The sequence below is a fragment of the Perognathus longimembris genome, chromosome 17, assembly GCF_023159225.1.
Source record: "Perognathus longimembris pacificus isolate PPM17 chromosome 17, ASM2315922v1, whole genome shotgun sequence".
Lineage (NCBI taxonomy): Eukaryota > Metazoa > Chordata > Mammalia > Rodentia > Heteromyidae > Perognathus > Perognathus longimembris.
In genome coordinates, this window is record NC_063177.1 from 4,609,208 (window position 1) to 4,634,831 (window position 25,624).

The 25,624-nt window shown below is 46.3% G+C and overlaps 1 protein-coding gene and 1 long non-coding RNA gene across 2 annotated transcripts in view; both read left to right on the forward strand.

The window, feature by feature from the left end:
- LOC125366174 (protoheme IX farnesyltransferase, mitochondrial) overlaps positions 1–24,788 on the forward strand; it is a 121,643-nt gene extending 96,855 nt beyond the window's left edge. The window contains exons 6-7 of the mRNA XM_048366665.1: positions 12,875–13,107; positions 22,899–24,788. Of these exons, the coding sequence (XP_048222622.1) occupies positions 12,875–13,107; positions 22,899–23,317 (652 nt within the window). The 3' untranslated portion in view covers positions 23,318–24,788. The remainder of the gene's footprint in view (positions 1–12,874; positions 13,108–22,898) is intronic.
- Positions 14,176–19,233, forward strand: LOC125366176. The gene is made up of 3 exons (XR_007213808.1): positions 14,176–14,186; positions 14,435–14,437; positions 16,904–19,233. It is a non-coding gene; the product is annotated as an uncharacterized LOC125366176 (long non-coding RNA).
- Positions 24,789–25,624: the final 836 nt, after the last annotated feature.

Below are 25,624 nucleotides of genomic sequence, written 5' to 3' on the forward strand. Positions count from 1 at the left end.
TGCTCAAGAGCCTGTGTTCCATCCCCAGCACCAAAGGCAAACAAGTTGAATTAGCTGTCAGTGGCTCACACCTATAATCCTAACTACTCAGGAGGCTGAGATCTGAAGATTGCAGTTCAAAGTCAGCCCAGGCAGGGAAGTCCCTAAGACTCTAACTGCAATTAGCCATCCAAAAAGCAGAAATAGAACTGTGGTTTCAGTGGTAGAGTATCAGCCTTGGATAAAAAAGGTAAGGAACAGCACCCAGAATCTGAGTTCAAGCCCCAGTATTGGCCAAAAAAAAAGGTTGAAATTTTGTTTTCTGTTCTCACTTTCAGACAGGACAGTAGGATGCAGACAGCTTTATCCTTGAGGTCCTTGTAACTTAAATTTCTAGCATACCTTACAGTATTTTCTAAGTGATATTACCTGGTCTATTCTAATTTAAATGTATCTTTTCTTAAGACCATAAAGGCCTAATGCTTCTCCTAAATGTTTTAGGGCTTACTAACTCCCATCCCCCACCCTCACCCTTTTTTCTTTCTTCTTTTTTTTTTCTTTTTTGGCCAGTCCTAAGGCTTGAACTCAGGACCTGGGCACTGTCCCTGAGCTTCTTTTGCTCAAGGCTAGCATTCTACCACTTGAGTCACTTCTGCCTTTTTCCGTAGTTTGTTGGAATAAGAGTCTCATAGACTTCCCTGTCTGGGCTGGCTTTGAACCGTGATCCTCAAATCTCAGCCTCTAGAGTTGCTAGGATTGCAGGTGTGAGCCACTGATGCCTTGCTCCCCTCCTATTTTTTGTGCCAGTCCTGGTGCCTGAACTCAGGACCTGAATACTGTTCCTGAGCTTTTTTTGCTCAAGAGTAGTGCTATATCACTTAAGCCACAGCTCCACTTTCCATTTTTTCCTGGTTAACTGGATATAAGGGTCTCACAGACTTTCTTCCCTGTGCTGGCTTTGAACCATAATCCTCAGATCTCAGCCTCCTGGGATTACAGGCTTCCCTTATTTAATTCAACTCATTAAGCACATACTGATCACCTGAAATGTTCCCAGCTCTGTTTGGCTTTTGTGGTGTGCCAATGACTTTATAATCTTGGGGGAAAACCTAGAGACACAGAATGCTCCAGACAGGGAAGGGCAGCCCATAAATGTAAGTTGTTACTAACAAGATGGCCTCTCAGAGGCCAGAGGCAGTGTGGGCTTGACAGTGAATGCTTCCTGCTGGAGAGCAGCTGGGACTGCTTTTCTTCTTATTTTGAAAGTCATCTGTAGTTTGATTGCATCTCTGTTGAATTTTCCATTTTTCTAGCTCAGTGATGCTGACAGGGAAGTAATACATGTCTGTGTTAGTTTTTTCCAACTTAATGGATCAGATCAGAGTGATCCATAACTTGTAAGCTTTAGGTGCAGGCTATAAGCAGGAAAGAGTGCCAGATAAGAGCAGAGGGAAAGGTTATTTAGAGAGGATAAATTAAAACACTTGGAATCGGGGTCAGCCAATACCTGGTTTTAAAATGAAGGATGAAGATTGAGTTTTAGAAATGAAATGAATGGATTGTTTAGTTGGCATTATTAACTTAAAGAACAGGGTTTAGCTTAAGTATTATGGGGATTTGCAGGAGACATTTTTCAAATTTGCTGAAGGTTTTACCAGTAAGCACTTAAGCAAATGTAAACATTTGTGGGCTGCAGGGGAGCTGTGAATATTCCTCACCCTCGTCACAGTGCCCCACCAGCTTGTACCTGGACCAGGCCTCAGCTCTGCACAGCTTCTAGAGCTTGTTATGGTTAGTCTTTCGGTGTGTATATATTGCTAATGTAATAAGAACATAAACATTTTATAAGTATAGAAATTTTTCTCTTCTTTTTAAAATGTTAACCAGTGGTTTGAAGTGGCAGGAAGAACAAATAGGGTCTCAACCTAATAACAGAGGTGCTAATGTAAAGAAGTTTGTTCGTAAAATGAAATCATTCAGTATGATGAACTGTATTATGAAGTCAACAGGAAGTCTTTGTACATATCATTAGACTCAGTCATTGCCATGAGTGAATCAGAGGACTCTGGTTCCTCTGGTAGTTACACTTTTGTCTCCTAGGGATGTTCTTGAGTTATGAACATTATTGGAAGCAGTCTTACTTGTTGGATACTTTTCAGTTCTCAGGTTCCTTTTCCTAAAAGATAGAAAAATTTTGGTGTGTACATAACTGTACAGTTATTATATACAATGACTAAAAACTACATAGTAAGAGGTTTCAGTATGATCTTTGTGTGTATGCATACTATGTGCTTTTATCATATTAACCCATCCATTACTCGCTCATATGTTCCTCCCCCTTCTTCCTCTGTTTTTCACCTCCCGGTTACCCCTCCCTCTGTTTTCATAGCCCTGTCTTCTTTTTCTACCCCTCTACCTTCCACAAATGAGGTAAACCATGATACTTGTCCTTCTAGGACTGGCTTGTTTTACTTAACATGATCACTAGTTCCATCCACTTGCCCCCACATGATATAATTCATGTCCCTTTTTGTATCCAGAAAATATCCAGATGTTCTAATTTAACAGACCCTTGGTAAGTGCTGGTCTGTGCTTCCAAGGAGACTATATTGGAGAAAAATCATGCCTGCTCAGCCATGCTGCCCGTCTTCCACTGAGTGCATGCTGCCTCTCTCCCTGCCCCACACCTGTCAGATTTCCACACCTCTCAGGTGTTCAGCTAGGCACACTCACTTTACCTGGCTTATCAGGCACCCTTTGCTTCTGGAGAGAAATAGTTTTACAAAATTAGAGGAGAGGGGGAGCCCTCAGCAGAATAAAAACAGTGTGAGACCCCTATGAGCTTCTCTTCATCATCACTGGAGCTCTGCAATACATGTGCAGGACTTGAACATTTTTGTTTCTGAAATGTTTGATTTTCTACACTGTTTCTTAACCATCCTTGGTCAAAACCTCATGCAATAGGCTGGGAATATGGCTTAGTGGTGAGAGTGCTTGCCTCATATACCTGAAGCCCTGGGTTCGATTCCTCAGCACCACATATACAGAAAAAGCCGGAACTGGCACTGTGGCTCAAGCAAAAAGAAGCCAGGGACAGTGCTCAGGCCCTGAGTTCAAGTCCCAGGACTGGCAAAACAAACAAAGCCAGCCCCAGGATGAAAGTCTATGAGACTCTTACCTCCAATTAACCGCCAGAAAACTGAAGTGGCACTGTAGCTCAAGTGGTAGAGCAATAGCCTTGAGCTGAATTGCTCAGAGATAGTGCCCAGGCCTGGAGTTCAAGCCCCATGACAGACAAAGAAAAAAAACACAAAAATCTCATGCAATAGATCCACAAATAAGGTGGGCTTACTATATATATATATATTATTATATATATATATAATATTATATATATATATAATATATATATATATTATATATATATATTATTATATATATATATAATATATATGCATATGAACAGATAACTGTCTTTTCGTAGTAACTTAGTTTATTGCCTTTTTTATAGCCAAGTAGGGGAGGAAGAGTGAGCTTAGAGCAAAGTCAAGTCGACAACTTCCTTCCCAGACGAGATCTTTTCACCTAGACGTAAGCAGCAGCCATAGACCCAGTCATGAAGAGGCATTATTATTTAGCCTTCTGGCCTTTTCTATTTTTTATTAGTTTTGCCAACATAAAAATAGAAAGTGTTCACATCAGACCCCAAGTGTCTAGGCTCATCCTGTGGTATCTGCCAGCAAGAACTCTGAGTATCAGTTCCCACAGCACCCATCACTCCTTTTCTCCTTCAGGTAGGCTTCAGTCCTTCCTTGCCAGCTTGGTCCCTGTAGATGGCTGTCTGCAAACACTGGGCTTGACCCACAGGCGGGCTGTGGAGGACATGCACTTAGAGTCGAGCCTGTATGTCTGCAGTGCGCCCAGGTAATCTCAAACTGCAGGGGTGAGGAGTTTTATGTCCCAGCTTGGCTTTTTATAAGTTCTGTTTTATAAGGCTTTACAAAGACTCTTTAAAATTCATTGACTCTATTTTGTGTAGGTGAACAAAGCTGCTTTTTTAATAGAGTCCTATAAATTAAAAGTGGGAGGAGGGTCAGAAAATTAAACCATCTGGCCCAACTAGGAAAAAGAAAAGTATGTGTCTCCTGTGTGGTGGCCCTGGTGTCTGGGAACGAGGAAGAATGGGAGGTTCAGTGGGTGGCCCCAGCCCTCAAGTGGTTTGTGAACTAGATTAAGAGATTGGCATATTGTATGGGAAACCGATTTTCACGGACAGAGTCACTGACTGGGAAGCCACTTCTCTGAAGTTCTAGTATGTGCACAAATACTTTTACCTCATTTTAAACTATATTGATGTAGAATACTATCTCCTTGGTTAACAATGGGGGACGTTCATTTAGGCATTCCACTATACATTCTGCTGTAACATTTTATACAGCCAATCTTATCTTCCACCCAAGATTCTTTCAAAGAGTCAACTCAGATCTGTTTTGTTTTCTTCCTTGAGAAAAGGTTTATAATGTACTACCACAATCTCTACATCCAGAGAATAATCAATAATAAATAAATACTGATGCTTTCAGCCTTTGTATGTCTCTTAAATATGTGTAAAATTTTCAGTTTCTTTTACAAACAAGTCTGCATCCTCATTTTCCCCAAATTCTGAGTCACCACCAGTCCTCAACTAGCTCACAATCTCTATAACCTGAGACTTGTTTCCAAATAGAAAACTCCAAATAAGATTCTGGGGAAACATTTCCAGAACATTTATCTGTAGAAACATTCCCCCCATAAGCCATTTCAAAGCTTAAGTGTGGGCTATAGCAGGAAATTAAAGTTAAATTGCCTTGGTTCGATTAAGGTTTGGAGTTTTCTTTTGTTTTTGAAGAAAGGAATTTTATTTTGTAATTTAAAAATCATTTATGCAAGAAGAATGACTGAGAAATATGAGATTCCTTTTTGTATAAACCAATTACCTGCAAAGCTGCTTAACGATAAAGTTTTCTTGATTCAGTATAACATTTCATAGACCTCCTAACACATTACTGAAACAGGAAGGCTGCATTTTTCCAGGAAGTTATTTACAAGTCAGGTAATTGAAATTACATTTATTAAGTATAATAGACATCAAATTAAAATTTGTCTTTCTCTTCATTCCCCATGTCTATAGAAAATTCTAATGAATTTGATAGAGCTTCTAAAGGGTTGTTTAGTAAAAGCAATGTTGTGTTTTCAAAGGGGGGGAGGGATAATTCATGGAAATGGGTTCATATATCCTCCACTCTTTGTCTATTAGTTTCTTTTCTACAGTGGCCCTAGGCAGGAAGAGTGGAACTAGAAAAATCCCATGTGATGATGCCCCATGGAAAGATACCTCTGTTGAAAATACCATTCCATTCTGTATTTATATTTTGGAAGAAATCACCATTCACTGCACCCGTGAACTATATGACTTACTAGTATGCGTGAGTGAATGAATACAAAAGATTTTTTTTTTTAGATTAAGAAAACCACTGGTTCTTTTCTGTTATCCCTCTATCAAATAGTGTTCTTATCCTTGTTGGTACATTTATTCTGTGTATTTATTCTGTTTTAAAATTCCTATGCAATTATCAAATTGTATTATTGGAGTTTGGTGAGATATCACCATGCCCATTCACATGCATTTCACACCTAGTCCATATCAATTCACTGCTGGCCAAAGCACTCAGGTGTCAACTCTCTGACCTTCACCAAGGCCTCTGCAGCACCTGCTGGAGAGGCTTCAGAACACCAACACCTTAAAAAGATCATCGTATAGCTAGGCACTAGTAGCTAGCTAAAAGACAGATCTGAGAATCACTGTTGGAAGCCAGTCCAGGAAGACTTCATGAAACTTATCTCCTATTAACCAGCAGTGGCAGTGGAGCTGTGGCTCAGGTGGTAGCTCTGGCTCAGCCTTGAGCATTAAAGCTAAGGGATAGTACCCAGGTCCTGAGTTCTAGCCTCAATACCAGCACATGTGTACATACATGCACCTACGCGCGCGCGCGCGCGTGCGCACACACACACACACACACACACACACACACAGATCAGCCTGGGTTTTCCTGTTGCTGATTTACTTTTTTGTGATTTACTGTAACAAAATTTAATTCTTTATCAATTAGAATTGAAAATAAAAATTGTTTAATATGCATAAGCTTCTAGGCTTGAAAAAAACAAATCAGGAAAATAGAAAATAGCAGGTTTACTCACCTCCTACCTCCAGCTTCATTTAAATGGATCCTCCCTGGTTCAGACGTCTTTGTCTCACTTCATGTGTTTCTTTCTTGTGGCTGATGCTGTCGTTTCAGAGGCTACTTGTGTTTGTGTGTTTAATGTCTATCTCCTTCCCAGATAGTATTTTTCCTATAGTGGTTGGCTGTAGAAGCTATAAGAAGTTTTATAAATGAGTGAACCAGCAAAGGAAAGCACAGCCCATTTAGTGAGCACTCTTAATTTTTCACACAACTCTGTGATGCATCTTCCCCTTTCAGATGAAGAAACTAAGTACTTTCCCAAGGTCACCCAGCTAGACAGAGTATTCCTTCTGCTAGTCCTGTGCTCTTGATATTGAGCCTTCTTTTTGTTGTTGTTGGTCATTGAGCTTGAACTCAGGGCCTGGGCCCTGTCCCTAAGCTCATTTGCTCAGCTCTTTGGTCTAGAGCTCTGCCACTTTGAGCCACAGGACACTTCCAGTTCTCTGGTGATTGATTAGAGATGAATCTCACCAGCTTTGCTGCCCAGGCTGGCTTTGAACCATGGTTGTCAGATCTCAGCCTCCTGAGTAGCTAGGATTATAGGTATGAGCCACCTGCAGTCAGCCTATTGAGCCTTCTTTTACCCGGGGAGTGTGGCCTGAGTTTCAGTCTTGCCTCAACACCCATTACTTTAAATAAGACTGCATAATTTCCTGATCATCAGGAAATCAGAGTATAATCATCATACTAAAAGAATTTAAAGGCATTTTTAAATTTTTCTTAATTATTTTTATGTGGTACCAAAAAATTGAACCCAGGGCCTCAGGCATGCTAGACAAACACTCTACCACTAAGCCACATTCCCAGTCCTTAAAGCATTTATTTTTAAAGCCTTGTTCTTATGAAAGATGCCAACAGACACCATAGTATAGTGAACCCCAATATACCCATGATCCAGAACCAACAAAGATCAATATTTGGCACCACTTACTTCCACTCACCTGGAGAGTGCTGTGGTGCCATATATGTAGCTGTGTGACATGGTAAGTCCAGTTAGGTGCACAGAGAAATTGAGTGCTCCGCTACACTTCTGCTGAATAACCACTGGTTCACAACTCTGGGTTTCCTGCTGGAACACTGTGTTAAAAGACATACATCAAAGCTGGGTTCTGGTGGCTCATGCCTGTAATCCTAGCTACTCAGGAGGTTGAGATCTGAGGATCACAGTTCAAAAGCCAAGCCCAGGCAGGAAAGTCCATGAGACTTTTACCTCCAATTAACCACCAGAAAACCGAAAGTGGTGCTGTGGCTCAAAGTGGTAGAGCACTAGCCTTGTGCTGAAGAGCTCAGGGACAATGCCCAGGCCCCACACTGTGTAAAAAAAAAAAAAAGAAAGAAAGATCAAAAGATATATATCAAAAGTCAATTGAACCCAGAGCTGGTGGCTTACACCTGCCATCCTAACTACTCAGGAGGCCAAGATCTGAGGATCTGAGTTTGAAGCCAGCCCAGTCAGAAAAGTTTGATTCTATCTCCCAAAAGTAGGGTTGGAGGTGTGGCCCAGGTGGTAGAGTGCCAGCTGAACACGTTTAAACCCCAAGACCACCAAAAAGTAAAAAAAGATGTGTGAAAGTATATGGCCTGCCCAGGCCAGCACACTCAGTGCGGTGGCTGAGAATCCGCTGTGAGTTTAGTAGACATTGGCGTGGTCAGGTGGAAGCCAGCGCTGCACGGGTCGTGGTGCAGCAGTGCTGCTGAAGCAGTAGCGGCCTCTCTGGGCTCCCACTAGGTTCCCAGGGGACACAGGTGCGGCAGGCCCACCAAGCCCCCTTCACGAGAACATGGTGCGGATGTACCTGCCCAGCACTGTCTCACAGGCTTTCTTCCCCTTAGACTGGCTCTGGGCTCCTGAGGCAAAGCACAAGGGGTCCCACTTAGCCACCTTGCCTCTGGGCCCAGGCTCAGAGTAGCATTTTAGTGGACAGTCATCTGCTGAAGAATTCAGGTGGTTCGCACCTGTAATCCTAACTACTCAGAAGCCTGAGATCTGAGGGTCACAGTTCAAAGCCAGCCCAGGCAGGAAATTCCATGAGACTCAACTCCAATTAACCGCTAGAAAACCAGAAGTGGTGCTGTGGCTTAAAGGGTAGGGAACTAGCCTTGAGCTCAAGCTCCATGACAGCCCCTCCAAAAAAAAAACAAAAAAGAAAGAAAGAAAGAAAGAAAACAAGAATTTAAAGGAGAAAAGGATCACAAAGACTAAGAGAAGTATTTGATTTACTAAAAAGTGTTATAAATGTACATAGTAATGCATGCTTACAGCCCCAGCAAGTATTGTCCCCTGCTGCTAGCTGGAGTTTACACAGTAAAGTCCACACTAGGTACATCAAAACCCCTTTGTTGGTTTGTTTACTTTTTTTTTTTTTTGGCCAGTCCTGGGCTTGAACTCAGGGCCTGAGCACTGTTCCTGGCTTCTTTTTGCTCAAGGCTAGCACTCTACCACTTGAGCCACAGCACCACTTGTGGCTTTTTCTATATATGTGGTGCTGAGGAATTGAACTCAGGGCTTCATGTATGCTAGGCAAGCACTCTACCGCTAAGCCACATACCCAGCCCACTATTTTTTTTTTTCTGGACTGACCTTGAACCGTGATCCTCCTATCTCTTTCTCTTGAGTACCTGGAATTACAGGCACAAGCCACCATGTATAGCCCTTCTTTGTTTTGTTTCATTGTATATTAACTGTACAAAGGTGGTTCAGTTCCTTACATGCATACAATGCACATTAACTTAGTCACCTCTTCTTACCCCTTTTTGCTTATAGTTTTTATTTTGTGTGTGCACATGTGCAAGTCCTAGAATTTGAACTCTGGACCAGGGCAATGCCCCTGAACTTTTGTGCTTAAGGCTAATGTTCTACCACTTGAGCCACAGCTCCACTTCCAGAGTTTGGGGTAGTTAATTGGAAATAATAGACTCAATAGACTCCTAGACTGTCTCCTAGACTCCAGGCTGTCTTCAAACTGTGATCCTCAGATCACAGCTTCCTAAGGTAGCTAGGATTACAAGCATGAGCCACCAGCATCCGGCTATGTTTACAGTTTTTACTGGTCTTCATTATGCCATTTTCATACATACATATATTTTACTCTCATTCACCTCACTCCTACCTCTTTAAAGTGTACATATTAACAGCTGACTATGGTGGCTCATATCTGTGAGCTACATTATGATGTCCCAGCTCAAAAAATGGAAGGAGGGGATAGAAGAGAAGGGAAAGGAAGGGAGCAAGGAAAGAGACAAAAGTCAAAATAAAGTACATATCCTTTGGCTTAGCCCTTTTACATCTAGGAACTTATTCTAATCAGAATTGTGAACAAAGGTCTATTCATAAAAAATTTACCCAAACAGTATTTCTGATTTATAGGGGAAAATACTAAATATCCAGAAGGATATGGTGGTTGGTTTAATTGTGGTGTTCCCACAGGATGGGCCACTGGGCACCTATTAACAATCAACAGTGTTGATGGAAAAGATACACTTAATGGTGTGAGGAAGTTAACAAGATACACTGAAGAAGAACAAGTAACAGAACCACCATTAGTATGTTCTCAGTTATCTTTAGAGTAGATCCAGCATTGTGAAATGGCTAAAAAGGTGTATACCACTATGCTTCTCTCGAGAATTTAGAATTGCTACCTATTGTTTGTAAATATTGGACACGTGTTACATTTCTCTTTCTTTTTTTTCTTTTTTTTTTTTTTTTGCCAGTTCTGGGGCTTGAACTCAGGGGCTGGGCACTGTCCCTGAGCTTCTTTTACTCAAGGCCAGTGCTCTACCACAGTGCCACTTGCAGCTTTTTCTGTGAATGTGGTGCTGAGGAATCGAACCCAGGGCTTTCTGCATGCAAGGCAAGCACTCTACCACTAAGCCATATTCCCAGCCCGTGTTACGTTTCTAATAAGAGTTTTAGCACAAGTGAAATATGACCAGAATGGAATGGCCCAGGTTTGCAGTTGGAAGGCCATGCCTCTTGCAGGAGGGCTCTGACCTTGGCTCTGACCTTGGCTCCCTCTGAGCTCCCTCCTGGGCACTGGAAGGACTCATGTAAATAACTGCCGAAAACCTTCTTTCTGTTTACATAGCTTCATTGTGCCCCCTGAACACATTGATTTAAACACCAAAATAGAGCCTCATGATCTTCTGTGATCCTAGCATGGGTCAGAAATTTCCACACCAAATTGCCTATCTCGATAAATTAAATTCATGTGTGCCTTTCTAAAAGGGCTTTTCATAACACTAATACCTTTGAATCCAACGGGCTTCCTCAGACCTTGGAGAAGAAGTGAACAGTCTTCTTTAGGGGGAAAAAATTCAATAAAATAACACAAGGGCCAATTCAGGAAAAATAAAAATGTTTATGAGCCACATTTTTCCCCCACCCAAAATAAAGGTAGTTTTTAAAGAGTCCCATAGCAGGTTGGGGGGCGGGGTGGATCTGTTCTAAACTGTAAAGTGCCTTATTGAAAACAAACAGCAGTCAGGACATTTGCACTGCTTTTCAGTCCTCAAAATTCTTTTTCTTGGGCCTGTGAGATACAACATGGAGGCATCTTCTTCATAATCTTTCATTTGCAAAGGTATGTTGTGCACTGTGCTAGGGACCCAGGTGTTCCAGCCATGGTTATATATCCCTACTTGCACCAACTGGTTTCAGGAATAGAATTGAGGGTACCAACAATTGAGAGAGAATTGAGATGTGTGTGGGTGAATGTATGCGCACGAGTGTGTGTGTGCATACTTCCTGCACACCCACCTGTAAGAAGTGTGCAGGCTACAGGAGTCTTACTTTGATGTAAAAATGGAATTTACCTCAAATCTATCTGAGAACACATAGAGTCAGTAGATCAAAAAACAGATTAGGGAGGAAATTAAATGAGACAAAATGGAGCCCCCAGCTGAAGCCTCGGGTCTGGCACCAAGAAAAGAAAAGGAAAGAAAAAGAAATGAGAATTTATGAAAGCAAATAGGACAGCCTGTGCTTCTGAAATAGGGAAGAAGTAAGGAAATGGATCTAAGGGCATTTATCACTGTTGTGTAAGAAGAAAGGACCTTTGCTAAGGATGCTGGGGGCCTGAGTGAAGCTTGAACTTTCAGAACGCAGGGGACAAGTTCAAGGTCATTCTAAACATCAGGGTGGAAATCTGTTCTGGCCAAGGCACCAGCACTGCTAAGCCATCCTCTGGAAAGGGGAGTAGACAGTGGACCACCCAAAGAGGAAATGTCAGAGTAGGAACTATGGTGGACAATGCAGAATAAAAGATGGAAGGCACCAGAGTGAGAGTATCCAAAATAGCTGACCATGAGAATTAGAACAGGTGGCCAGGGATGCCATCCTCATGCTGTGCATACCCTCAGCCTCCGCCACATCATCCAGTTCTTTCCACCCAGACTCCCCTAGGGTTTGATTCCGCCTTCCAGGCCTGGAGGCCTAGAAGACAGTCATCAGCCTAGCCCATAGGACAGGCAGGAATGAGTTCTGTCTGTCACTGTCCTGCCCCCAGCCCTCCTCCTGGTTGAATTCTAACATCTTTCCACAAGTCAGTATCTCCTAGACCCACCCCCCTCTCCTCCATGGAGTATTCTGTGCATAGCAATGTAGGAGTTCACAGGTTGGGGAGGGGAGTCAGACCGCCTGCTTCAACCTCCCCTAGAGCAACCTGGGGAATCGGCAGCTGAGTGGGTGGTGGAACACAGCACCAATGTATTGTAACTCAGTTGAAATCATGGCTTCTGTAGGGAAAAAGCAAGCTGGAGTGACCTCCTTAGGTCTCAAGAAATAATAATTAATGTGCAAACAAGCAGGAACAAGTAGATCAGTGTATCTGAAATCACAAGAGTCCAAAGTCTGCTTTCAGAAGTGAGCTCTGTGGAGAAACAGGCCTATAATCATTATTATCGTAGGGTTGATGCTGTCCTTTTACATACATGACACTGAACAGCCTCCACTTAGCCATCCAATATCATAGACCAGCTATGGCTATGGTGCTAGCAGTAGGAACCAACCACTGGTTTCAGGCCCGGCCCCATGCTGAGCCTGTCCTTTACCACTGGTCCTTTTAACAGTGGTGGCCACCAGAGCAGACCATCACCATTCACTATCAAAGAAAGTATAAATGAATCAGCAGAACTGCTTCTAGGATTGAGGATGGTTTTGTCCAAGTCTTGAATCACCGAGGCCTGTGTGTGTGCATGTGTATGTACATGCGTGTGTGCATGCATGTGCGCACAGTGTGCCAGTTTGGGGTCTAACTCTACTTTCTAAGGTTCTCTCACAGTAGTGAATCACTATGCAAAGCAGCATGCATTCACAGTGCCTCCTCCAAGAAGAGAGAATGCCTCTGATGTCTCTGATAGAGGTGCAGGGAGGGCATCCAGAGGGACAAACCCTGTTAGAATGCAGGCTACTGCACCCTCCACACTGGACTTTGTTAGCCCTAGCCCACAAACAAGTGAAAGAGACTTCCGTGAGGTTTCCTCAAGAAGCATCCCCCCACAAGGATGAAACCAGGCCCTTGCAGCCTCCTTGCCACTCCATGCATCCACTCAGGGTCCAAGCAACGTAGTGAACTTGGGCTGGAAATGATTGCTCGGTGCCCTCTGCTCTCTTGCAGCCCACTGCTAGCCGTGTCCTTCGCCACTTGCTGTGCTGTCCCAGGAGTGGCCCTTCTGACCTGGGGTGTGAATCCACTCACAGGAGCCCTGGGGGTCTTCAACATTTTCCTGTACACCTGTTGTTACACACCACTGAAGAGGATCAGCATTGCCAACACATGGGTCGGAGCCGTGGTTGGGGCCATCCCCCCTGTCATGGGCTGGACAGCAGCCACAGGCAGCCTTGATGCTGGTGAGTGTCCCCCGTATAGCCGCAGCTTCTCCTGGCACACCCAAGGTACAGGTACCAGAAGCAAGAGTTCCTGAGGCTTCAAGCAAGCCAGGGTCCCCACAGGCCCCAAGCACAGTCCATGGCTAGCTTCCATTTTATTCAAGTGATTCTGTTGGCAAATGTGTATTTGGGGGGCAGTCTGGAACACAGGCTGCAAAAGCGAAGGGGAGTTGGTGTCTTCCTCGCTTGCATCTGGACCTGTTCCCTGCTCTCCTATGTAGGGAAGGCCTAGGGGAAAAGCAGAAGTCAGAGCTGCCTCCTGCTGCAGGTGAAGTAGAAAGAAGTCCCTGAGACTCAGTAAAAATCACCAGAAGTGAGCTAGCCCTGGCCGACTCACGTGGGAAGGCCCAGCCAAGGACGCGGGCAGGGAACTGGCCTATGGTTTCCTGTCACAGGCGAGTCACATCACAGGCAAGTCTCCATCCCACTTGCCCTCCCTGAGAGTGAGGTTATTTTCCCCTCTTATGAAAGAACAGATTATTTTCATTAGTTTCTCATTTATTTTTATATGATTTGCTTAAATTGTTCATGCTGTCTACAGTAAGACCATTGAAGCATTTTTGGGGGTGGTATGTCACAACTAAATTTGTGGGGTGAAAATAGCTCATTTTTACCATGTGCAAGGGAAGTTTTGCAGTCTAATTAGTCGAGTAATTAGTGTTTGTGACCAACACTTAGGAAGGAAGTGGTGAGGCTCCTTGCAATATGTGTAAGTACATATTTTTCACATGAGAGATCAAAAGCCAGTTGACTATAAACCATTTCCCTGTAAGCCACATTTCTGAAACTTTTCATAAAAGCTCATGCACTCCATTTGGCAGGCTTACAGATGTGATTCCACCTTCACCACGATCATGGCTCAGAACGGTTTTAATATCCTATAAGTAGTGGATGTTAATGAATGTACAAGCATAATATCCTAAAACATATCTCTTATTCGCCCAGTGATAAGCCTTAAGCAGAGTCTCATCCATGCAGTAGGCAACAGCAGCAAAGTGCCCCAGAGCGGGCCACCACAGCCAGCCGCCAGGCAGAAGCCAGTTCTCTCATCCACCCCACCCCTTAGCTGCTGACCTTCAGAACAGAACCCGGCCTTTCTGCCACCATCTCCCTTATGAGGCCAAGGATTTCCTTCATGGAGTTGTGTGACTTAAATGGGTGTCATCATAGCCAGACCAGAAAGACCAGTGCTGTAGGTAATGAAATAACAATGTGGTGAAGACCTTTGTGTCATCTTTCCATAGTACAAGTGTGGAAGGGCACGGGGGAGATAGAGAGAGCAAGAGAGCATGTGCATACATACGCACATGAGCTAAGACTGGCTGTCAGCATTGAGCCATTCAGGGAGTGGAACCCTCCAGACCTAAACACTTGCCCATTAAGCCCTACTCCCAACAATGTCACCTTGGGACTTACATTTCTAATACTGGTAGGGGGACACATTAATCCTTATTAATCCATAGCAGCTGCTGGTATCATGTGCTGGACCAAGGTAAGTGCTCAGCTCCTGGCAGATGCTGCTGCTGTTACCATTCAGTAGTCCTCCATACAGCAAGACAGCGTTGACATGGAAGAGGAGAGGCCTGGAGATTTTATTTGGTTCAAAACTAAGCAATTAGACATCATTCCCTAGTATTGTTTTGGAGACCAGGAGATGCCTCCAGACATCCTGAGAAAGAACTCTGGGTCCATTAGGGAAGGCTCTCTTGAGTGGGAGGCAAGAGGAGAGGGGGCAGCATGGATTTGGTGCCCCTAGACAAGATGATCTGAGTTTCCACCCTGCACACCACGGAGCATTGCCCTCCTACTCCTGCCCACACGCCTTCTTAATTCCACCTGGACCTAAAGTCTCTCCTCCTCCTAGCTCAGCTGTCCTCGCACCTCTGTAGTCCCACTGTTGGCCTGTGCACTGATTACTCAGATAATGGCAGTGGCAGCCATGGGAGGAAAACTCGGATGCAAACTCACCTTCCTCACCTTCAGCACTGCTGCTGTGTAGGAAGCGCCCCACTATCTATAGCATGACTGTACCTGTGTCCATTTTCCTCTGCACCGAGGTTTGTTTTCTTTCTCTCCCACCTACCCAATCATCTTGCCTCTTCGTTTCTTAATATTTTGAAAGCTTAAGTACTGTTAGCAGGAAACATTAAAAAAGAAATCTTTCCAGCTAGAAGGGAGTCTGCAGGGCAAAGCATGCTGGCTATTTTTTCCATCCTAGATGGAGCTGGCTGGTTGTCTCAGGAACTGGGTTTGAATCAGCACACTGGAAGCCGGGAATGGCGGTGACAAGTGACCAGCCAGCCCTGGTGAAGGAGTATATCCTAAAAGAGGGCAGCAGTGGAGATAAGTGCCTGGCAGCTGACATTCCAGCCCAGAGCAGGCCTGGAGCCACTTGCATTAGGCTCTCAGCAGTGTTTATCTCCAGAGACTATTTTGTTTATCTCAGGCTTCCCTGGATTCCCTTTCCCCCTCCTCCTAGCCAGAGCCACCTCTTTCCATCACCCCTGTTTTTTTAGAAATGCTCCCATTCTTTCTGTTATTTTCTACATTTGAATAATCCCAGGTCTTGAGTATCTGTAGAGTTAAGCATGAGCCCCTGGGGTCCATGTTGAGGAGTTGATTTGTCAGTGGTCTGGTTTGTAATTCTGATGTTGTATGGTAAACATTAATTATGCCCAGCCAACATTCAGTTACAAATGAGGACTTAGGAATGGCTCTTATCAGGAAGTGACATTTGGCAGATGGATGGCTTCAGTCACAAGAGAGAGAGAGAGAGAGAGAGAGAGAGAGAGAGAGAGAATGAGGTTTTTAACCTCAACTAGTAAACTATAAAATGTTAAAATTCTGTTTTACTTTATTTACCTCCTTTGCTTCCATATGAGAAAGTAGACTCAAACAGACGGAAATGATTCATTCATTGAGGCAATAAATATCCTCTTTAGCCTGTACACTTTTAAAAGATTTTCTTTAAACTACTGCCTCTGTTTGAAATTAAACATGTATACCATTTTATCATAACAGCCTTAGAACTCTATTGATTAAGATAAATGACATCCTGTTTGGTTCCAATTGTTCACCCCTGTCATCCTAGCTACTCAGGAGGCTGAGATCTGAGGATGGAGGTATGAAACCAGCCCTGACAGCAAAGCTGAAGAGGAGCTGTGGTTCAAGTGGTAAAGTGCTAGCCTTGAGGACAAAAGCTCAAGGACAGTGCCCAAGCCTCGAGTTCCAACCTCAGAATGAGCAGGTACACACACACACGTAGACAAAACAAGCATCAATCCTGGAAGCAGTTCTATATAAATACTTTCTGATGGTGAAAAACTTGATCTATATAAATAATTTCTTTGATGGTGAATGGTAGAAAAGACAAAATAAACAAGGAAGACTTTTGCAGAAACATCAGCAAATAATATTTAGAACCTTAATCTTATCCAAAGACAAAAAGAAAAGGAAAATAAAAAATGGATGGGAAAGAAATACTGGACTTGATTCGAGGGACCGGGGGTGGGTGGCTTCATTGAGATGAGCCCCAGTACTAAATACCAGCCAGGCATGCTGTGTTGTCTTGGCTGATCCCAGACTTGCAGGGCATGGAGCCTGCGCGCCGGGATGAGAGGACAGAGAATACTCCTCAGGCACCCTCCTTTGGGTACTGGGTCTGGTGTGAAGTGCACATTGCTGGGAGAGCTGGGGAATAAAGATGGAAAGGCCTTCCTGTGTGAACTAAGAATTGGGGAGCATCTGAACTTCTGAGAGAATCCACAGGCGCTTGAAACTTCCTGGGAAACAGAGAGAAGCAAGAGCCCCTTTATCAGGATCAGACAGAGCTCTGTGCTACCCATTCTCCATCCCTCCCTTCCCGTGGGATCTCTGGTAGAAGGTGGGAGGCACCCACTGTGAGGGACTTGAAGGCCTTAGAACTCCTACCTTGGCGCCTCTTCATTATTCCCAAAGCCACTTTCCAAAGAGTTCTTCCAGGCCAAGAGCTATTGCCCTCTCATTCCAACTTTCAGAGGACTTTTAATGCTGCCTTTTGTCTCTTGCACAGTTGATAAACTGGCCCCGCATCCTCCTCCCTTTATCTGCAGCTCCATAGAAGTCTATTGCACTGCAGAGGCTGATCTGTTTCACAAGCTCCTTTGTGTCCACCCTCAAAGGAAAGGCTTTGAAAGTTGTGACCATGAAGCTTTGAGTTTGGCTGTGCTTCTTCCCCAGTTACATAACCACATAACCCCAGGAGCCCAAGAATGGCCAAGGACAGACCTGATGAGCTCCACGGGCCACACTTGGACAGCAGCCCATTGTGCCAGGGGAGGGAAGACCCCAGCCAACACCAAGGGCCATAGCAGCTGGGCTCTTTGTCCTTTGCCAGGCCATGCCTGCATGGTGAATGACAATGAATGGGATTTAGGGGGGCAGGAAGTACTGAGTAGGCTGTCAGAGCAAGCTGAAGCCATTGAATGAACAACATTCCATCAGGAATTTTCCTCAGAAAAGCACACATAAACAGCACTCCAGCTTGAGGATTTGCCTCTCCTTTCTGTTAGGAAGCTGTGTGGCTGGAATTGCCATTGTTTGGTTTGTCAACAAAAGGATGGACTGAAGGTAAGAGTGTTTCTGGACTTGGAAAGAGGTAGCAATAGGTTTGCATGCTGAAAATGATTGGCAGATGTATTGAAGTGTGTCTGGGATGCCATCAGTGAGCCCACCGTGCCTCGCCTGTCCCACTGGTCAGCAGAGTATCTGCTCCATGACCTCAGGATGTTGCTGGACCTGGGAGAGACATACCATCACGCAGGAGCCGGCTCCATTCAAGGAAAGGAAGCAGACATTCCTTCCAGAATATACTGACTGAAAGATGTGCAGGGTTTCCTCAAACATTGGGTGGGAAAATGAGAAGATGCGTTTAAATCAAGCAGAAGACAAGAGGATTGTGTGACTGGACTCAACAGTGTAGCCGGGCTTCAGATCTCAACGTTTTCCCTCACCTCCCAGGGTTGATAGTGGTATCCCACTCTGGGAGCCACAAGTCCTGTGTGGAAGGTGACTGCCACTGTAATTCCTTCAGCCAGCAGAGGACCTTGAGAACAGACACTGCCTGTCTGTTGCCATGTAGTGGTCTGTCAGTACTTCTGTCAGGAAGGTCAGGCCCAATAAAAACCAGACTATCTAGGGAGGGAGCCCGGGGCTGGGCGCAGTACTTATCTTAAGGGAAGGAGCCTTCGCATTTACTAGCTGAGGGCTTTGTTTACCCCATGAGGAAGGTGGGTCCCACCACAGCCCCTAACTAATTCAAGCCTTCCTGTTCTAGTTCACCTTATCTTGATGAAGAGAGCAATTTGTTTTACATCTTTATGCAGCTGAAGCAGAGGAAGCTAAGCAAGTAGAACTGGGGGGGGGGGTGTTTTTGATTACAAGTACATTAAGGCTAAGCTGTGATTTCTAAAGCTCTTTCATTTGTGACAGGAGCCAATTTCCTCTCTCCCAGACAGCAGCCTGTTACTCTTCTGAAAATGAGCCCCCCCCCCCCGCCTCCCCTGCAAGTTATAGTCTAAGAAGTGGCAGAGTCACAAGTGTGCATTGAGCAGCACAAGATCCTCTACTTGACACCCAAAGGAGAATGCTTGATCAAGAGAGAAAATTCCACTTGGAGCCTGATGTTTGAGCCATTTCCAATTTGGTTTTCCTGCAGTGTCCTCTCTCAGCCCTCTCTGGAGCAAAATTCACCTGGAGCTCCCACCTTCCACTCTACTACACACAACTTGTTTTCTGGTGGTTAATTGGAAATTAGAGTGTCAAGGACTTTCCTGCTGTGGACTGGCTTTGAACCACAATCCTCAGATCTCAGCTTCCTGCGTAGTAGCTAGGACTATAGGCATGAGTCACCAGTGCCCGGCTGCTGTTGTTCCTCTTGACAAGATACTTCTTGTTCTTGTCAGCCCCTCAGTTTGTGACTGTTGGCAGTGCATACCATCCTGGGCTGTGAGCTCTGGGTAGCTTCTCTGTGGTGCTTGAGAGCTTCAGGGCCCCCCTATGCCCTGAGAATCTGGCAGCACCCTTCTTCCTTTGCCACCTTAAGAAGTTGCTGGCACACCAGGCCAGTAGCACTGAATATGACTGAGTGGAATTCTTACACTCAATTGTCCTGCATCTGAGACCCCCAAGTGGGTGCCTAAACCCCTGCCCACAAGATACCATGACTGCTGGAGGTGGCATAAATGGAGTGGACACGATGTGGGCACGTGGGAGTGAGTGAAGGTGTGTACCCGGTATGGAGCACAGCACAACTGTGAGACTGCATCACACTCCTCAGAAAGATGCATGCCTTAACACTTACAAACTACTCATTTCTAGAACTTTCCATTTCATATTGTTAGGCTGCAGGTGACTGGTGGAGATGACAATCTCAGCTAAATGAACTGTTCTACTTCTGATGTTGGTGATGGTACCTGTCAGACAGGGTTTGGGATTAGAAAGTCTGTATCCAGAGCCTCTCCCCAGGGCCTGGTTAGGATGCCCTCAGGGCACTGACTGGGATAGTAGGTGCCTCAGATTTACACTTGCCTAGAATAAAGTTCTTCACATTTCCTCGGGAACATACGCCCTGATACTAGAACCCAGCATTCCCCACTAGTATAAAACCATCTCCCTCCATGACCTAGCCACGCCCCTCCTATCTCACAGCTCTCACTCACTCCTCCTGCTCTTGTCCTCAGTATCTGGCACCCCGCGCGCTCTCTCCCTCCAGTCCCTGCCTCCTTGCTGTTCTTCCTGCTGTGCAGGGGATCTGGAGAACTATCTTGCTTTTTGTCCTGTTCCCCAGATGTCTCACCAGCCCCTCTTACACCCTTCTTCCCTTGCCCCAACTAATGATCAACCCCACAGCCACACAGGTCTGCTCCCAGGAGCTGAAGGGATTCCGCTTTCTTCCCGGGGCAGTGGCAAGTCTGTGTTGGACCAGCCTGATCTGAAACTCCAGAGCTCCTCACCCTGTGTCTGTCTCTCCCTGTAGACTTTTAAATTTTTATTATTATGGAAGTGATGTACAGAGGGGTTGTGGTTACCACAAATTATATAGTTCATTTTCAACCTTGTTCCCAGTGAGTGCCATGGTTCACCCATCATTTCTGTGTCCCTTCTACCCTCTCAAAAATAGATAAACAAAACAAGACAAAAAGAAAACAGGAACAAAGAAAAAAAAAACTTCCACTTCCTAGAGTTCATTTCGATAAATATTATTTGTATGATCAGGGATGCATAGGCATTGTGCCTTTGTATTCCTTCTTTGGTCTCACTCTGTATGAATGCCTAGAGTCCTAAATAATTTATCATGACCCAGTGTATTTTAGATATAGCCCCCATATAAGAGAAAACATGCCATTTGTCTTCTCCTATATACTTTAAGTGGGACTTTGTCTTGCTTGCCACAGCCTTGCTTTCTGTGATCCCAGCTTAATGTGCTCAGCATTGGAGACACTGTCATCTCCCTACCAGGTGAATTCAACCAGAAATAGCAGCTTCCACTACTATAACTCAAATTGGAATGTTTCATGAACTAAGATCTCCTCTCCCCCCCCCCCAACATGTGCACATGACTTAGAACCTGAATAAGGACAAAGTTCAGAACGAATCAGGGATTTGATAGCAGCTGCTGAAACATAGACCCTAAATTCAGTTCTTCGCTGTGGCATTGGGCCCTCATCCATCTTCCGACCCCCAAACCCACACAAATTCTCAGGCCACAGCTGTCCTGATGTGTCTTGTTTCATTCTGAGTGACCTGCTGCCCACCCCTTCACTGAGTCCCCACTGAAGGATGCAGATAAGAGATGAAGAGGCCAGCCCTCTCCTGCCCTTCTAGACCTGCACAAGAGGGGCTGCTGGGAGCCTCAGAGCCCCAGACTGATTTTCTAACTTGCTCTGCTTTCTTACTTATTTTGCTTTCTGTCTCTGTGACCTCTGCTCCAGCTGGAACCTCTCCCTGCTCCCTGGTTTGTAACATTCCCACCCCCTGGGGCTCTGCATTCCCAGCCTCTCCTCTCCTGTGCCCACCAGAAGGGGCCTCCAGGGGAGATCCCACCTGCAGGTTAGGGGTGAGTGACCTTTCAGGTCTCTGCAGGAGAGTAGGGAAGGTGTCAGCCAGGCCTGTGCAGAGCAGGGAGAGGGGGCAGTACAGTGAGCCCTTGCCATTTGCCTCTCTGGCCTACAAGGTAATGTTGAGAAACTAATCTAGGAGATTGCTTTTGGTAAATGCGTTCTTTCCTACACTGCCCAGTCCTCTCCAAAGATGGCCAGGAAAGTGGACATGTCCTAAGAAGTTTGCCTCCACAGAGGAACCAGATGGATAAACAGTGGCTGTCTGTCACCATGGCTCAAATTGTGTGTGTGTGTGTGTGTGTGTGTGTGTGTGTGTGTGTGTGTGTGTGTGTGTAAATCACAGCTGCAGAGCCCAGCCCAACCCACACTGGCATTCAGGCCTGTGTTCAAGTTTTAGATGCCACAGGCTTCCTCCCCACACACACCCCCACACACCCCCACCCCCCACCCCCCGCGTCTCATCTCTGAGCCTCCATCTCCATGAAGCCCTAGGACTAGACTTGCCCTGAACCTCTCTTCCTCAGCCCTTCCTGTGACCCCCTCATGTAAGTCTCTCCATCCCCACCGTCATCACCCCATCCAGCCACTCATCTTTCATCACCTCAGCTCAGATGTCCACTCTGCCAGTGCCTTCTTATTGTGCATCCTCCCCTCAGAGCACTACTGTGGCCTTCCTTAGAGCCCCCCTGCATGGCTGAATGGGAACTGGGTGCTGGTGGGATCCCACTGGGTTCTTCCCAGCGTGGGTGTCAGTGCTTGGCACACATTGGTACCCAGTGAATGAGTATTGAGCCCTCTGTGCAGGAGTAAGTAGCCCTGTCCCCAGCCAGCTCATGCCACTGACTTCAGGGAGGCAGCCTTGTACAGTGGAGGGAGCCAGGTGTGAAAAAGACAGGGGTGCTTTGAATTCTTCCTCCATCTCTTGGAAAAATGAACTGCATCTGGTCTGCATTTTTTGTTTCATGGGGACTGGGAAACCTATCTCAAGATCCTACAGTCAGGATTATGTAGGCAATTTCTAGCAAAAATATGAGTCAAGTGCTCAGACCCTGTCCAGGTAGTTGGTGCTCAGAGGATGGTATCCTGGTTGAAAACTGAGGGTAGTTCCACTCTGGAGCCATGTTTGCTCAGTGAGGCCCCTAGCTCATTTGTTCCTGTGGCACCCACTCCATGCCACCCTCTTGGGGCATCCTGAGGGGTGTGCCAAGCCCTCTTTCTTGAGAGGCCTGGGGCTCGCTGCAGGGCAGGGAGCCCTGGCTGCCTTCTAATGAGCCAGGCCAACCCAGGCAGCCAGTGGCTGGAGTGGTCTCAGGACTCTTCCCCTCTCCCAGTCCCACCCAGGAGATGGGGTTATCCAGGGGTGTACATAGGCCCCCACGCAGGAAGAGTACTGAGCTCAGTGCTCATAAGTGTGTGGGGCCTCGGTTGTCAGAGCACTGGGAAGCATGAGGCAGGACCCAGCCTTCCTGCACTGGTGCCAGCAGCTCCCCTACTCCGCCTGGCTCACCTGTGAGGTGGATCTGTCCAGGCCAGAGGCTGGAGGTGCTGGCCACCCCTCGGGGCAGGCTTGCCCCCGAGGGCCAGCAAGAGCAGTTCCTCCCAGTTGGTTTCACCCTGACCGCGTTTCTCCTCTCTCCCGGCCCCCACACGCAGGAGCACTTCTGCTCGGCGGCATGCTCTACTCTTGGCAGTTCCCCCACTTCAACGCCCTGAGCTGGGGCCTCCGTGAGGACTACTCCCGCGGCGGCTACTGCATGATGTCCGTCACCCACCCCGGCCTCTGCAGGCGCGTGGCGCTGCGCCACTGCCTGGCCCTCCTCGCACTGTGCACCGCCGCCCCCGTCCTGGACGTCACTAGCTGGGCCTTCCCCGCCGTCTCGCTCCCCATCAACCTGTACATCTCCTACCTCGCCTTCCGGTTCTACAGGGACGCCGACCGGAAGAGCTCGCGGAAACTCTTCTTCTGCAGCCTGTGGCACCTGCCGCTGCTCCTGCTGCTCCTGCTCACCTGCAAGCGTGAGGCGCGCGCGCCCGAGGCCCCGGCCCAGGCCCCGGCCGAGGCTCCCAGCTGAAGGCGGTGGGCAAGAGGGGAAAAACAAAAACAAAACGCACAAGGCTTTTCTCCCTGCCGCTTATTTTAGTCATTCAGGGGTGCAGGAAGAGAAATCTCCAGTTTTAGTACCTGATTGTAAAACAATTGGTGCTGTGATCGCCTAATAAGTTTTTTTTTTTATATTACATTGCCCAATATGCTTTCCAAATAAGAAATGGGTTAGCCCAATTGATTAGTTCAAAGAATATTTTTCTCTTTTAGAGTCTTTATGTAGCTCCACTTTCTCACACACTGGCCACCTCACCGCTAGGATGGCTTTGGGGGTCAGCCAGGTGACCTCTGACATTCTGGATCCTCCAAAGTGCTCACAGCATCCACTTGCCTGTGAGTGAGCCAGGGTCCCAGGGTCCAGGTTTCTCCACCCACAGATATCCTCAGCTGCCCATTCCACTCCCCCCACCCCCCAATCAGTAACAACACAGGATGGGCTTCCTCAGAACAAAGGGTTGTCTAGGACCCAACAGGCTGAGCCCCTGCTCCCCTCCCACCTGACACACTAGGATTTCAGAAGGGGTAAAGAATCAAAGGCATCTTTATAGCTGCCTTTAAAATCCCGGCGCCGTCTGAAGCATTTTTCTGCAAGGGCAGCGCTCCGCTCGATTCCAGCAGTCGCTCTGGCTGCAGTCTTGTGGCTGAGCCTCTTCAGTCCCTGCTGTGGACTCTGCTGCAGGGCTTTCCCAAGGCCCTGGGAGAAGGGGAGCTGGAAGAGAGCCCCAGCTGGGCCAGCAGCCCACATAGCTCACATTCTTGTTCCTTTGGTGAAACCCACATTTCCATCCTGGTTCCTCCAGTGCAGAAATCAGCCTCTCCTTGGCCACTGGCTTTGAGGATGAGAAGCCCAGTGAGGCTTGCAGCAAGGACAGGTTGGGGTCTGGAGGTTTCAGGAGTTGCCCTGTAGCCAGGTACAGCTTTGGGTACCAGGCACAATCACCTGGAAGTCTTGAGTGCTATTTCTCTCACCCCCAGGTCCTCCTGGAGCCCCATTTCCCTGCAGTTTTGGAGCTCCTCAACCACAGGTCCTCCTGGAACCCCAGTTCCCTGCAGGTCTTGGAGCTTGGCAGCATGTTTGAACTACAGCAGCCTCCCTGGGGTACAGCTGCCCTGTAAATGTTCAAGGGGGCTCAACAGCACTTATGCAGTTGCTGTACTAGGACTGTTCTCAAAAATGTCTAAGGTAGGGGTCCTAGCATAATCACAGTCTGGGCCCAGAGTTTGATCTCAAGCACCAAAACAAACAAAAAGTAAATGTCTAAAGTGATGCAGATAGCATGGGTTCTGTGTGAAATGTTCCCTCTTGACTGTAGCTGGTTATGAACTGTAGGGAGCATGACATAGGAATGTCTAAAGAGCATCCACAATTTTTTGGCCACCATTAAATTTGTAAAAATGTGTCGATTCTCCTCCTGCAATAAAAATGGGTAAGGACCGTGTGTTGGCTCCATTTCGGGCAGATTTGGCAACACTGCACTCCTTGGTGAGATAGCAGAGGCACATGGGTATTTCCTTTATGCCCCTTTTTTCTTGAGATTGTAAATTGCTAAGTTACAGTTGTGTCTGCTTTTGGAATCCCAAGTGATGTTATGGCTTAAGAATAGTGTAGCATAACTGGAGGGAGTCAATTAACATCCATCATCTCAAGTAGGCATTGTTTCCTGTGGTGAGAGCGTAGGAAAGTTACTGTATTTACCACATGGCAAAACATGTCTTAAGGACACTGCACTATCCTCTCTCCTACCCTTCAGCCCTCAGCCTCTGGGAATGACCTTTTGCCTCTCGGTTGCTTGTCTGTAATGTTCTGTATGTGGTCCCTCATGAGTGGGTGGATACTGCTATCAATTGGCTGTGCAGCCCTCCCATGCACAAAAGATGATAGTGCCACCCCAGCCACTCCTACTATCTCCTTTTTACTTTGAGTGGAGATGCTCTGCCAATCATAATGTGCCACTTTGTCACAGGCCAGGAAACAGCAGAGTCCACCATCCACAGACTGACTTTGAAACCCTCCAAAATAAACCTTTGCTTTTGGTAAGTTGATTATCTCAGTTGCCTGTTAGGAGAGGCTGAGTAACCATACCCTCAGGCTACCGTTCTGCACTGAGATCATCCAGACTCACCCTTCTATCTTGTGACCACCTCCAAGGACTCCCCCTGCTCTACACACCCAGTAACTTATCACATGCAGGCCTAACCCTAGCTTCTCAACACTGGAGTCTCAACTTTCTCCAGTATTTCCTGCAGTGCCTTCAATGTGAAGCCATGTCACTGG